Source organism: Lepidochelys kempii, chromosome 1 (assembly GCF_965140285.1).
Source record: "Lepidochelys kempii isolate rLepKem1 chromosome 1, rLepKem1.hap1, whole genome shotgun sequence".
NCBI classification, from domain to species: Eukaryota; Metazoa; Chordata; order Testudines; family Cheloniidae; genus Lepidochelys; species Lepidochelys kempii.
Window position 1 is genome coordinate 286,692,791 of NC_136380.1, and position 14,802 is coordinate 286,707,592.

At 39.6% G+C, this 14,802-nt stretch overlaps 1 protein-coding gene across 7 annotated transcripts in view; it reads left to right on the forward strand.

The window, feature by feature from the left end:
• PTPRR (protein tyrosine phosphatase receptor type R) overlaps positions 1-14,802 on the forward strand; it is a 198,774-nt gene that overhangs the window by 168,295 nt on the left and 15,677 nt on the right. For all 7 annotated transcript variants that reach the window (XR_012156754.1, XR_012156755.1, XM_073327782.2 and 4 more), the window contains 3 exons: positions 3,478-3,562; positions 11,564-11,643; positions 13,755-13,892. Coding sequence is in view for 5 of the 7 variants with exons in the window: in XM_073327782.2 (XP_073183883.1) it covers positions 3,478-3,562; positions 11,564-11,643; positions 13,755-13,892 (303 nt within the window). In the remaining 2 variants the exon portion in view is untranslated. The remainder of the gene's footprint in view (positions 1-3,477; positions 3,563-11,563; positions 11,644-13,754; positions 13,893-14,802) is intronic.

Here is a 14,802-nt window from a genome sequence, read left to right on the forward strand (position 1 = left end):
AAGCACAAAGATTAAGTGCCATGTCTATGTTTGTAGAGCACCATATAAATTTAGAGAGCTGTTTATGGTCTTGGCCCTCCATACAAACACTTACCCCTGGGAGTAGTCCCACTGAGTAAACCCCACAACCAATAGTAAGTGCTTATAGGTCTCAAGTGATTAACTGGACCAGAAAAGCAAAGCTCTATGTTCAACTTGATGGCATTTCTGTGTCTGTCTATAATGTGATAACTTCTGAATGCTGCATCTGACCAATTCCAAAATTTCAGGGGATGTTCTAGGCCTCAATGGGCAGAATCCTGTTGGTTTTGTTGAAAACTGGAAAACCTTGATTTGATTTCCACTACTCAGGTCCATAGAGCCTATTTGGGGCAGTAGGCTGAGGAATCTCTCTGAGGCCTCTCCTGACTACACATATCACAGGCAGCATCTAAATACACTGCTCTCTCTTGTTGACTGTACAACTTTACCTGCTTAAGCAATAAAGTGTTTTTTCAGTTTCAAAGTGCCAGAGATGTTTGTACCAACAGTGCAGAACTGCACCAGGGAAGCTATAGGTGACATAAAAGAAAACAGTCACTGCCCCAAGGAGCTCACAATCCAGTCCAGACCCCGTTGGAACAGTTCAGTTCCAGAGTACACCAGGGACTGTATGCAGGGATCTCACAAGGTCACAGTAAGGAGGAGTGAGCTCTGGGGAGAGATGTGAAGAAGGAGCAGGAGGTCATGTGACATACGGGGCATGGGAGAGACTGTTCCATGCAGAAGGAGAAGGGGCATGGAAGGCAGAGTAAAGGGTTGGTGAGGAGGAGGCTGGGGCTGAGCATGGGGGAGCAAAAGAAGGAGGTGGGAGTGAAGTTGGGTAGGACTTGCAAGTGAAGAGAAGTCTGCCCTTGATGCAGGAGGCACAGGGAGGATGGTGCAGGGACTTGAAGTGAGTGACATGAGCAGAGCAGCAGGGGAGGGATGTGATTTTAGCAGTTGCACTTTGTCTGGGCTGAGGGTGAACAAGGGGAGAGGCAGCAATATCAGTGAGGAGGAGGCTGCAGGAGCCAAGGAGAGAGATGACCAGGGCAGGGAGCAAGGTGTAGTGGTGGAGGTGGGGAAGAGGCAAGGATGGAGATCAGAAAGGATTCAGTGGCAGTTTGTGTCTGGGGGAGTAAACGTTAACATGAAGGTTGCAAGCGTGGCTGGTGGGGAGGTCAGGAACAGAGTGAGGAGCAGGAGGGAATCACAGCAGCAAGAACTGACTGTAATGAATCTTATTTTCCTTTGCTCCTGTTGGCCCAATGGGGAGGGAGAGTGAATTTCCTCAGGCGTGGGAAGCACTTTGAGAGCCTCAGATAAGCAGTGCTCTAGGAGGGGCAGGGCACTTCGGTTCAGGGACAGAGACTGGGTTCCTACCCCTCCCACTACCCTTCTTGCAAGAGACAATTCTGCCACCTTCTTAGCACTCACGTAAGCTTTGGCCTGAAGGGTTGTGGCATGGGGCACAGAGTCCAGAATTTCAGAGGCTGTTCTGGGCATCAATGGGCTGAGCCCTACTGATGGTTGTGAAAATCAGAAAAGCCTGATTTGCAGCACTGGAAGCATGAAGTAAATCAGTCCTACGGTGTGCCTGTTTGGCACAGCAGGCAGAGGAATCTCTCTGCTGCCCTCTGCTGCTGCCTATACAACTCACAGGCAGCAGATTAATATTCTGCTCTCTTTCTTTGGTTGTACAGCTCGGCCTGCAAGGAAGTGTGAGACCCTCTAATAATGCTAATGGTTTCACATTGAAATCATTTGAATTTTCTAAAGGAGGCTGCATGGTTCACTGGTTAGGGCACCAGATTTGGAGGCAGGAGATTTGGGTTCAGTTATTGACAGTCCCCTAATTCACTGCGTGTCACTGGGTAAGTCACTTAAATCTATGCCTTAGCTGCCCTGTCTGTAAAATGGGGATAAGGTGCTTAACCCACCCTTGTAAAGGGATTTGCAATCTACACATCAAAAGTTTTATGTGAATGTTAAGCATTACTAAAGGAGTACTTGTGGCACCTTAGAGACTAACCAATTTATTTGAGCATAAGCTTTCGTGAGCTACAGCTCACTTCATCGGATGCATACTGTGGAAAGTGTAGAAGATCTTTTTATATACACACAAAGCATGAAAAAATACCTCCTCCGACCCCATTCTCCTGCTGGTAATAGCTTATCTAAAGTTATCACTCTCCTTACAATGTGTATGATAATCATATCTATTCAGGGGACAATATCACAGGGCCTAATAACATCGGCCACACTATCAGAGGCTCGTTCCCCTGCACATCCACCAATGTGATATATGCCATCATGTGCCAGCAATGCCCCTCTGCCATGTGTATTGGTCAAACTGGACAGTCTCTACGTAGAAGAATAAATGGACACAAATCAGATGTCAAGAATTATAACATTCATAAACCAGTCGGAGAACACTTCAATCTCTCTGGTAATGCGATTACAGACATGAAAGTTGTGATATTACAACAAAAAAACTTCAAATCCAGATTCCAGCGAGAAACTGTTGAATTGGAATTCATTTGCAAATTGGATACAATTAACTTAGGCTTGAATAGAGACTGGGAGTGGCTAAGTCATTATGCAAGGTAACCTATTTCCCCTCGTTTTTTCCTACCCCCCTCCCCAGACGTTCTTGTTAAACCCTGGATTTGTGCTGGAAATGGCCCACCTTGATTATCATACACATTGTAAAGAGAGTGGTCACTTTGGATGGGCTATTACCAGCAGGAGAGTGAGTTTGGGGGGGGGGGGGGCGGAGGGTGAGAAAACCTGGATTTGTGCTGGAAATGGCCCAACTTGATTATCATACACATTGTAAGGAGAGTGATCACTTTAGATAAGCTATTACCAGCAGGAGAGTGGGGTGGGAGGAGGTATTGTTTCATGGTCTCTGTGTATATAATGTCTTCTGCAGTTTCCACAGTATGCATCTGATGAAGTGAACTGTAGCTCACGAAAGCTTATGCTCAAATAAATTGGTTAGTCTCTAAGGTGCCACAAGTACTCCTTTTCTTTTTGCAAATACAGACTAACACGGCTGTTACTCTGAAACTTAAGCATTACTGTGTAAGAATCTTGAGGGCATTCTCACACAGCGTAGTTATTAGCTACAGTTTGTAAATCCTTGCTTTTTTCCACCCTAGCAAATTTTCAACCCCCTTCTTCTTAAACTGTTGTGTACTTTAACCTATTTTATAACCTCATAAAAACCTTTGCTTTTAATAATTCATCAGAACTGTTCCTCGGAAGTCAACACGTCAATGTGCAGCTCTTGTGTTTATTAAAGGAAGGGTGTTGACAGGCTGGAGATGGGAACCAGTTTTTTTGTTAATACTTTGATGTCAACAGATAGTTGTGAAGCATCAGATGGCCTTCCAGTATAATTTCCTGCATGACTTCTTAAGAACACCAATCTGATCTAATTTATTTCTATAGGAAATACCAATGAATTTTGTGGATCCCAAAGAAATTGCCATCCCAAGTCATGGAACTAAAAACCGTTATAAAACAATTTTGCCAAGTAAGTGTATTTAAACAATGCTTTTTAGTATGAAATTTAGTCCCATTTTATTAATATAACTCTGCTTATAGATTTGTAGGAAGCCTGCTGGTCTTTTTTTTTATGGTGGATATTTTGTACATATTTGAATTAGGGCTGTTGATTCATCACATTTAACTCATGTGATTAACTCAAAAATATTAATCACGATTTTTAAAAAAATCACAATTAATCACAGCTTTAATTGCATTGTTCAACAATAGAATACCAATTGAACTGTATTAAACATTTTTGGATGTTTTTCTACATTTTCAAATATATTGATTTTAATTACAACACAGAATACAAAGTGTACGGTGCTCACTTTATATTATTATTTTTATTACAAATGTTTGCAGTATGAAAACAATAAAAGAAATAGTATATTTCAATTCACCTCATGCAAATACTGTAGTGCATTCTCTTTATCGTGAAAGTGCATCTTACAAATGTAGATTTTTTTTGTTACTTAACTGCACTCAAAAACAAAACAGTGTAAAACTTTAGAGCCTAGAAATCCACGCAGTCCTACTTCTTGTTCAGCCAATCACTAAGACAAACAAGTTTGTTTACATTTATGGGAGATAATGCTGCCCGCTTCTTATTTACAATGTCACCTAAAAGTGAAAACAGATCTTCCAATGGCACTTTTGTAGCTGGCATTGCAAAGTATTTACGTGCCACATATGCTAAACATTCATATGCCCCTTCATGCTTTGGCCACCATTCCAGAGGACATGCTTCCATGCTGATGATGCTCATTAAAAAAATAATTTGTGAATTAAATTTGTGACTGAACTCCTTGGGGGAGAACTGTATGTCTCCTGCTCTGTTTTACCTGCTGCCGTAGATTTCATGTTATAGCAGTCTTGGACGATGACCCAACACACGTTGTTCATTTTAAGAACACTTTCACTGCAGATTTGACAAAACGCAAAGAAGAGACCAATGAGAAATTTCTAAATATAGATACAGCACTCGACCCAAGGTTTAAGAATTTGAAGTGCCTTCCAAAATCTGAGAGGGACAAGGTGTGAAGCATGCTTTCAGAAATCTTAAAGGTGCAACACTCTGATGTGGAAACTACAGAACCCGAACCACCAAAAAAGAAAATCAGCTCTCTGGTGGTGGCATCTGACTCAGATGATGAAAATGAACATGCATTGGTCTACACTGCTTTGGATTGTTATCGAGCAGGACCCGTCATCAGCATGGATGCATGGTGGTTGAAGCATAAAGGGACATTTGAATCTTTAGCACATCTGGCATGTAAATATCTTGTGACGCCAGCTACAGTAGTGCCATGCCAACACTTGTTCCCCAGGTGACATTGTAAACAAGAAGCAGGCAGCATTGTCTCCTGCAAATGTAAACAAACTTGTTTGTCTGTGCAATTGGCTAAACGAAAAGTAGGACTGAGTGGACTTGTAGGCGCTACAGTTTTACATTGTTTTGTTTTTGAATGCAGTTATTTTTGTACATAATTCTACATTTGTAAGTTCAACTTTCATGATAAAGAGATTGCACTACAGTACTTGCAATGGCAGAATTGAAAATACTATTTCTTTTGTTTTTACAGTGCAAATATTTGTAATGAAAAATACATATAAAGTGAGCACTGTACACTTTGTATTCAGTTTTGTAATTGAAATCAATATATTTGAAAATGTAGAAAACAGCCAAAAATATTTAAATAAATGGTATTCTATTATTGTGTAACAGCACAATTAATTGCATGATTAATCATGATTAATCTTTTTAATTGCTTGACAGCCCTAATTTAAATAACTTATCTGTATTCTATCTACAGTGAGGGACCATCAGAACTGTGGCCTTGAGGGGACCTCGGGCACTGTTGCATTTTGGTCCTGCCTATTTTCTGCCCATGACACATAATAATCTAGTCTCCTGTGGGCTGTAATACTTTGGTCTCATTTCAGCTGTAGGGTAAATGTGTGAGTGCTGGGTGGTGTTGGTGGCTTGTGATATACAGGAGACCAGACTAGATGATCTAATGGTCCTTCTGGCCTTAAACTCTATGACTTTAGAATGCCCACTGAGTTATGTCTAGTCAAGTTCTGCAACTGCAAGACTGTACCCTGAATGAGTCAGAGAACCTTATTGCAAATCCTTTACTGTCTAACATTGAGTGATTCAGACTAAATGAACCAATGTGCCCTCAAATCTTCTCGAGTAGACATTCATTTATAATGGTTCTCTTTCTCTTGCTCCTTTTCTTTTCCTACTGGTTTGTAGCATTGTTGGAATCCATCTCTTTTAGCCAGATAATTACCCTTATACTACTATCTCAGAGTTGCTGTTAACATTATTGTTAATTTCTTGTTAATTGTTATTGTTGTTAATTTCTTGTATTGCTTCTGTGTTTTCATTGGTCTAAGTGATGCATTTCCCAAAACAGTAAGAATTACTTCATTGTAAATTGAGTTAGTTAACATTTTCTGATGGAACAGTTTTCCATCAAAAATACAGTTCCGTTGACATAGAATAATTTTGTGGGAACATATCATTTTCACTGAAATTTTTGCTGGAAGAAAGGAAAAATGGCTTGTTTTAACTTTCTCATTTCATTTCTGTGATGTTAGAATGTTTTGCTTTTATTTTATTTCATTTCATTTTGACTTCTTTATTATACTACATTAATTTTATTATACTTTTTAATTATATGTAACAGTTTGAAATGAAATGTTTCAATGGTTCTGAATCAGAATCCACAAGAATTTCTGTCCCATGGGAAATTTCTAAATTCCAGCTTTTTGTTACGATTCAAAACGAAAACAAAATTCAAAATGTTGACATTTCCCATGAAACTGATATTCTATTTTCCAACCAGCTCTAGCAATAATGTCCTTGCAGTCATGTGTGGTCACACACTTTGCTCAGTGTAGTAATCCTGAGCAAAGTATATTCTATGCATTTCACGCATTCTAAATGGTAAGAATGTTCTTTGTTTACCTAACTGAATTATAGTTTGATCACACTGTAAAAGGGATTTGCAGGCAAATTAATGAAAGATGTTGGCCATCAAAAGTATTATTTTGTCAGGGATCTGATATATTATTGGAAACAAAACACTGGTGAAATTCTGAGCCCCCTGAAGTCAATAGCAAAACCCTCATTAACCTCAAAAGAACCAGCATTTCACCCATTATGGTCAGTGGGCCACATACAAAGGTACTGTATGCCAGGATGGAAGTTACACATTGGTAAATGAGTCTAAGTTGGTGTAACTTACATATTGAAAGTTCAGAAGACTACACCCTGAATTTAGCCCAATATAAACAGGATATACACGAAACTCCCATTGACTTCATTTGGGCCAGAATTTCATCCAGTGCCTCCAATCTGTTGATATGCCAACCCCTTAACAAAATAATGCATTCTCTCTTCATATAATTCTGAATGTTAAATCTCCTGATGTTACCATTGTGTATACACCCACAGAATGTACCCTGTGGATACAGTGCATTAAATTACACTGTAGTTTGTTTGTATTTGAATTGCATAGCTACAGTGTAGCAGTAGTCAGTGATGCTTAAGAATCATAATGCCTTTGTATTTTCACTTTCATTGTAATTGGAAAAGGTATCATTAACTTCTGGATGCACTTTTAGTTGACATGCACTGCACAGCAGCGAGAGTCTCAGACAGATATTTTGTAATTGCCTTTTACAGAAATCAAGACAAAATGAGGATAACAGATCAGTCATGTATTAATTCGAAAGAAATGCCTTGTGCTCTTCTACAGAAGATATTTTGGGGATCTAGGCACATTCTGATAAATACACGAATGCTCCACTCCCAGACCCCAAGGGTTTGGAAATTATTTGAATGGTTTAATAGAACAGCCTTCCCAGTTTCCTGCTCAGATGATATCAACCTACTGCTTAGTACTCTTGTGTCAGTTTTTCCATTCCAAGCGCTGGGTGCGTCTCTTGAACTAGGGCACCTGTGGTGACAAGTGATGTTTGAAATGATTAATTTTCTCCTGAAAATGTCCATGGTCTGGCACTCTACCCTTTGTGCTGCTAAGAAGTTTCTCATTTTCTAAGAAATAATTCTGTCAAGCTGTTAAGAGACAGACTGCGTTGGGGCAGGTTGGCATGAATAAACACTATTTTGTCCTATTTTTTAATATGAAGTGTAATGAATACCTAATGAAATTTATTTCTTAATAGAAAATTGTCATTGTAGCTGATCCAAAATTCTTTTAAGGAATAAATTTTCAATTGCAGAATAAAATTCTCAGTGCTGCTAGACAAACACTAGAATTCAACTGTAAGATGCCTAGAAAATGCTAGGAGTTTTACAATGGTATAGTAAAGTATCCCCAAGTTTAAGACAATAATTTTTTAAAAAATTAAATTTAAATCAAGTGAACAAAGTGCTTCCTTGTGCCAGTTTATAAGCAGATGCCATCAGAGGTGATGTATGGGGAAGGGCATCTGGGGTCATGTGACCCCCAGATTTGCTGCTTGGCTTGTACTGAGCATTCTCACACGGACTGAGCATGCTCAGTAATACTGCTGAAGCCAGCTTCCCTCACTCTGCCCCCTCTCCCACCCACCCACACACACTATCATCAGGCATGGGTCATCTCTGCATGCCATGAAACAATTCTTTTGAAGCTGAAAATCCTCAGTCTCCCTTGAGCTTTTCCTACAATTCTGACATTGATTGTGTTCTATCATTATTTCTCCGATACTGCTCCCTTTTAAAATCAATAGGATTGTGAACAGGCTCTAAAAGATTCATAATTTTTTTAGTGGGAGGAAAAAACATTTCAGCACAGATGCATCAAGGCAGTTTTTTATGTTCACCTGAATCAATAAATTAATCTGGGTACAGTCAGCCATACCCTGATATTTAAGCAGTGTTCAATTTAGGGTTACCAAGTCTCCAGGATTGTCCTGGAGTCCCCAGGAATTAAAGATTAATCTTTAATTAAAGATTATGTCGTGATAAAACCTCCAGGAATACATCCAACCAAAACTGGCAAACCTAACGTTGTATCAAAATAAAACCTAAATGCATTTGAGGTTAGCATTATTTTTGAGCATGTAGGAATGATCACTTTTATATGTGGAATATAATTGAATCATGCATATATTTACATACCTTGAATCAATGAGATATTTTTCCAGTGGGCAATATGTTGGTAGTTTGGAAAGTGATATGCATGGTTTACAGGTGTTTTATACAACTGGAATTTTGAGCCAATTATGAAATTTGCTGTATGAATAAAGATCCATGACTCATACAATATTTTCAAATTCCACCTTATAATATTAGCCAAATAATGTCAGCTACCGCCAAAACTTATCAATTCCATGAGCAAACAAGGGCAAATAATTAGGGATAGCTGACTCTTAAAAGGTTAGATGTCTATCCAAAGTTTGGTGAGACTTCTGAGTCTGCAGAATTAAGCAAATATGTGAACAAATTTCTCTTTTTTGGCTCCTAAAGATCAGTATCATGAAACCAGCCTTTTGCACATTTCAGAACATCTGTTGAGTATAGGAGTCAGGACTGGGGACAATATTAATGAATGATTTATTATTAGTAATCATTTGAAGTATATTGTAAATGATCATATAGCCTGACACCCAGAGGGCTTACAGTCTAAAGGCATACAAAAATAGAGGAGCGGAGGAATGAGCATTCAAGCCAGGACATATATAGAATGGTATATGACCTCTGAAGCTTGCATGCTTCATGACAAAAATGGGATATTAGTAATGTCTTAAAGATGGGGAAAGTAGAAGCTTCCTGTACGGGGAACATGAAAGAAGGCAATGGTAATTTTACCTCCGTAAAGAGTACAAGATGGGGTCCTTTGTTTAAATGCCACTTCCACCTCCAGGCATTCATAATTATAATACTCAGCACTTTCATAGCATCTTCTGTATCTCAAAGTGTTTTACAAACTTTAATGAATTAAGTATCACAATCACCCCGGAAGATATGTCCACTGTCCTGACACCAGATCCTGAGTCTTTACCATTCTTGTCCAAAAAATCACTAACATGGATAATTTAATTACTCCCACTTGTGAATAACAGAGTAATGCCCACTGCTCCTTAAACAATGTCTCCTCATTTCAAAGTTGCATAGATACCATACATCCATTTTCTAAACAGTCAATATCTGGGAGTGATTGCTAGTGTATGCAACATTATGATTTTCAAATAGTGGTCACTCAGTTGATTGGAATCATAAAAAGGATCTTAATAAAATATTTAGTGATCCATTAATATCTGGGGAAATTCAGCATGAAAAATATTTAAACAGCCTGGAGGTTGAGTCTTCTTCTAAGAGCATTTTTAGGGTAGAGGTCAGGCTACATCAGGATCATAAGCATTGTGAAAGCTAAAGGAAGTGGGTGTTTTTCCAAGGACATGTAGCCTAAGGCGTTTGTGGAAATGGCTAATAATCACTGTACTGAAAAGGAATAAGAGGTTTCCTGTCCTCATGTGGTTAAGGGAAAGAAAAAAAATCTCTGTGTGAAGAGGTTTGGGAAGGCAAACAGAGAGATTTTTAACCCAGGCTAACTAGGGTTCATTTTACTCTCTGAGCACACAAAATGAGAAAGCCTTCCTGCTTGTACTGTAGCCTGAACTGAAGGACATGAATGCGGTTTCATATTCTGAGAAGTATATTTTATAAAACATGATCCTAAACCCTGCTGTGGCTCCAAGCAATGGACTCTTGTTAATTTCAGTGGGAGTTAAGCATAAAGAATGTACATAGAATATCAGGGTTGGAGGGAACCTCAGATGGTCATCTAGTCCAACCCCCTGCTCAAAGCAGGACCAATCCCCAATTTTTGCCCCAGATCCCTAAATGGCCCTCTCAAGGATTGAACTCACAACCCTGGGTTTAGCAGGCCAATGCATGAACCACTGAACTATCACTCCCCTCATTGTCCCTTTTGTTCTAGACAAAAATATAGACTAGAACCCCAGATGCAATGCTGTGAGAATACTAGATGTTACCAACAGATAACATACATATGCTGATTCCACAATTGAACATGCATACACCTTTTTACACCTCGCTTGGACTCCGCCTAGTAATCATCTCTCCAGGGACTATTTCCAACTGAGTAGATATGGTAACTTCAAACAGCTGCTACTTTTATTTTATTTGTCTAAGCAATCTGCCAGAGAAAGGTTTCCTTTTTTTCACCCCAGATGTGAGAGAACACGGTTTCCGTTTTATTTTGTTGAAGGGATGACATTTTTGCAGAAAATGAGTGGAGGAGGGTAAAGTAGTAGCTGCTAGGCAGTTACAGTGTGGGCTCCTATGCACCCTCCTCGCTGTGTCTTTTTGTGGAGAGGACTGTTGAGTAGATCTATGTAACTGAGAAACTTCTGGCCCCTGTTCAAACCCCCTAGGGTGAACAGATTCCCCAGGAGCACAGCTCCATGATGCACAAGAGAGTTAAAATCCCCTACATAGGGACTTAGCATCCCATCAGCCCTGTGCTCAACAGAATTGCTTCTGTCCCAGTCCAGCTAGGACCCTCAAAGGCCATGGAGGAGGCTGGGAATAGGATTTGCCCCAAAATAATAGGCAATTGAAGGAAAATATTCTTCTAGTTTGGCTATACATTTCTCCAGATACAAGACACCTATTCAAATGAAATGTTTGTATGTTGAGTTACAGTGAACCTTCCTTCTATACAAAAAGACAATTCACCCTGTGCAGAAGGATCAATACAGTGCCTTTGCCTGATTTAAGGTTCACTTAAGCCCTCAGAACACCGGTGTTAATGGGACTTACATGATGTTGAGGCCTTTTGTAAACCGTATGTCTAGGAGTGAGTTTCACCAAAAATGCAAAATGCAGCACCATTGGTAGATTATTTTGCTCCAACTAGTCTTTGATTCACTTCTGCGATTCTCAATAGAAATCTTCTCTTTGTGATTTTCTTTTCAATTTCCATCTTTCCTGACTTCTTAGATCCACTAAGCAGAGTGTGTTTGAAACCAAAGAATGCAGCTGACTCCTTGAGCACCTACATAAATGCTAACTACATTAGGGTAAGTAAACACACATTCTTTGGGTGCTCCTGAGACAGTATTCTGTTTTCCAGCAGAATAGTTGATTCCGTTTGGGCTCCACTCTCCTTTTATTTCTGTCGACTTCACCTTGTATGATATAAGGATAAAGTCTACCCTACCTCTCTCTCACTATTGGTGAGATAAAGTGGTCCCGATGGGGTGTTTATAATAAAGCACCCAAGAGTTATGTACGTATTTAACCTATGGTCACATAGGACATAGCTCTGGAAGGGACCTCCCATTCATAAACTTAGCATCAAGTTCCATCTTAAAACTAGTTAGGTTGTTTGCCCCCACTACTTCTCATGAGAAGTTGTTTCAGAACCTCACTCCACTCCACTCCATAAAGGAAGTCATTTTGCTTTTTTAAAACAGCAATACATAAATATATATACCTACACACACATCGTGTCCGGTCCCCCCTCCATCCCCTCCCGCTTCTCACTTTACATCTGTACTGTCAAGGCTTTGCATCACAGACATCAATATAGTTAAGGAGAATGATTCCATTTAAAGAGCATCAATGCTGCTTTTAAATGAGCGAGAGAAATTAGGCCATGTATTGAGTCATGTGAAGTATTCCTTCCCTCCAGGGAATGAAGTACCATGGCGTTTCATATTGCTGACACTGGTAACATTGTCAATGATTTTTAAAAAAATGTAACAGTGAGTAAATTAAATTTCACATGAATTTACAGTATATTGTAAAGCACCTTAGACACTTCAGTATTCTCGACTGTCTGAACATTCTGACACACCTGTCATTGACAAGAGATGTTGGGGCATATCACTCAATACAGCTATGATAATTTATACCAGCTGAGGATCTGCTGCATTGTTCTGTGTAATGGATAAGTCAGTGGATTGCTCCATTGTCCCTGTGGTTGTGGAAATGGTTTCACTGAAGAGAGAAACAAAGTTACAATATCTGGCTCTGCCAATCATTTTATTCTTTAATAATTTATTCCTTTTTGAGGTTGCTGCAGCCTTCTCTGGCCAGCAAGGTTCAAAAGAACTCCTTCTTTAGAGCTGGACCCAAGTTCAGTGTACAAGTTCACAAGTTTTCCTTTTCACATGATAAAGATGAATACAGACATGACTCATTCATTTCCCCACTCACTCCTTCTTTCCTTTGCTTGCTTATAATTTTCAGTGTGTCTCAAGGTTCGTGCTATCCTGACAGAATGTCCCATATATAAGGTCTCAGAGGCATTTTCTGCTTAGCAAGTATAAATTGGAGCTTCTGAGTCTGTAAGGATTTATGTATTCAAAAACTCTTTTCCCTTCATAAATCTTCATGGTACTACTTAGTTTCATATTTCTATTCTGTTCACTCTCATTTGTTTTTTATGGCCTGTTGCTAACAATATCATCCTTTGAATACAGCAGAAATACTAACTAACAGGTAGAGCTGGCCAGAAAAGGGAATTTCTATTTTGTGGGAAATTCTGCAGTGTCAATGTTTCATTTTGTTTCATTCTGCATCAGCACAAAATATTTACATTGAGGAATTTCATGTGAAATGGAACAATCCATTTTGGCACTGGACAACAGGGAAGCCGGTTGCTTTGCCAGCTCGCCATTTGCCCAGCAAGGTAACCAAGCAGTCTGGGAATTAGGCAGCCAGGGAATCAGGCAACCAGGGAGCCAGCCACCTAGGGAGCCAAGCAGAGAGAGGCAGCCCAGCTACCAGGCAGGGAGTCAACAAGTTGGGCAGATGGAGAACCAACTATCAGGGAGTCAGGAAGCCCACCTGCCCACCAAACAAGGGGCTTGACAAGTTGGGCAGCCAAGCAGGCAGTCCAGGAAACCAGGGAGCTGGGCAGGCTGGCAGGAAACCAGGCAGGCAGGGAAGTTTCAACAAAACCAGCACATTGCAGTGGAATATTTTGGTTACATCAAATTAGAATTTTCCAGCAAAAAACTGTTCCACTGGACAATTTTTGACCAGCTGTACCAGGTCATGCAGGCTTTCTGTTTTAATTTATCTTGTGGTCTAGATTCCCATTTCTTTCTTTGGAACTTTCACCTAAGATCTCTGTGCAATGCATGACTTTAAATCAATACTTCTGTGTCTGTTTCTAAACCAGGGCTACGGTGGTAAGGAGAAGTCCTTCATTGCAACTCAGGGTCCCATGATTAATACCGTGAATGATTTCTGGCAGATGGTTTGGCAGGAAGATAGCCCTGTCATTGTTATGATCACAAAGCTGAAAGAAAAAAATGAGGTATGATATCAACTGGCTACATCCAGAAATTACTTCAGTGGTTGTATTGTAAATAAGACTGTCTATACATCTCACAGTATATAACATCCTTTGTAGAAAGAACCTCATAGTAGATATGATACCAGCAGATAACCAGCTCTTAAATGTTATGGTGATGGTCATTATAGAAAAACCTAAGATAGATAATTAGATATAGCATTATATAGCAATCTCAAGAGATGTATAAAGCATATCCCAGCATATTCATGGAGGCTGAGGTGTGGCAGTTATGAGAAACACTCCACATATAGTTAGGTAGCACTTGTAAATATGGGGTCATTACCTGTTACTTTTAATTATATATAGAATATTTTGTTCATTTGGATGCTGTAATGTCCAAGGAAGATTTCACCTCTATGTTCCAGACCTGCACTTTGGAACAAACAAAGACAACTCCTAAAGAATCCATCCCAGGTTTTACAAAACAACCTAATTCATGTTGAGAAATACATTTTGGGAGCATTTAGTCAATAGTAGGGTCATATCTAGCCAGTATGGAAATATATAGTTCCTTACATTAACATGGAGAATATGTGACCATTGCTCATTAATTGCTAAGGCCAGATAAGGCCTGTTATATTTTCTGTGACTTTTGGATGGACTCCCACCTACCTATTTTATTAGCTTTATTTAATACTTGTACAAATTGATGCCAGGTTCTCCATTATGGTGGAAGAACACAAATCAACTGCCCAAGGCACTGAGGGTGAAAATCACCTTTGTGCAGAGGACCAGCGCAAAGTGTATGCATCACTTAAGTCCTATTTAATCCTATTTTAAAAGCTTAAATGAGACATAAATGGTGCACAGGCCTTCTGTATGGAGTGAATTTCACCCTGACAGTGCAGGGCCTTTAATTGTGCCTGGTCTC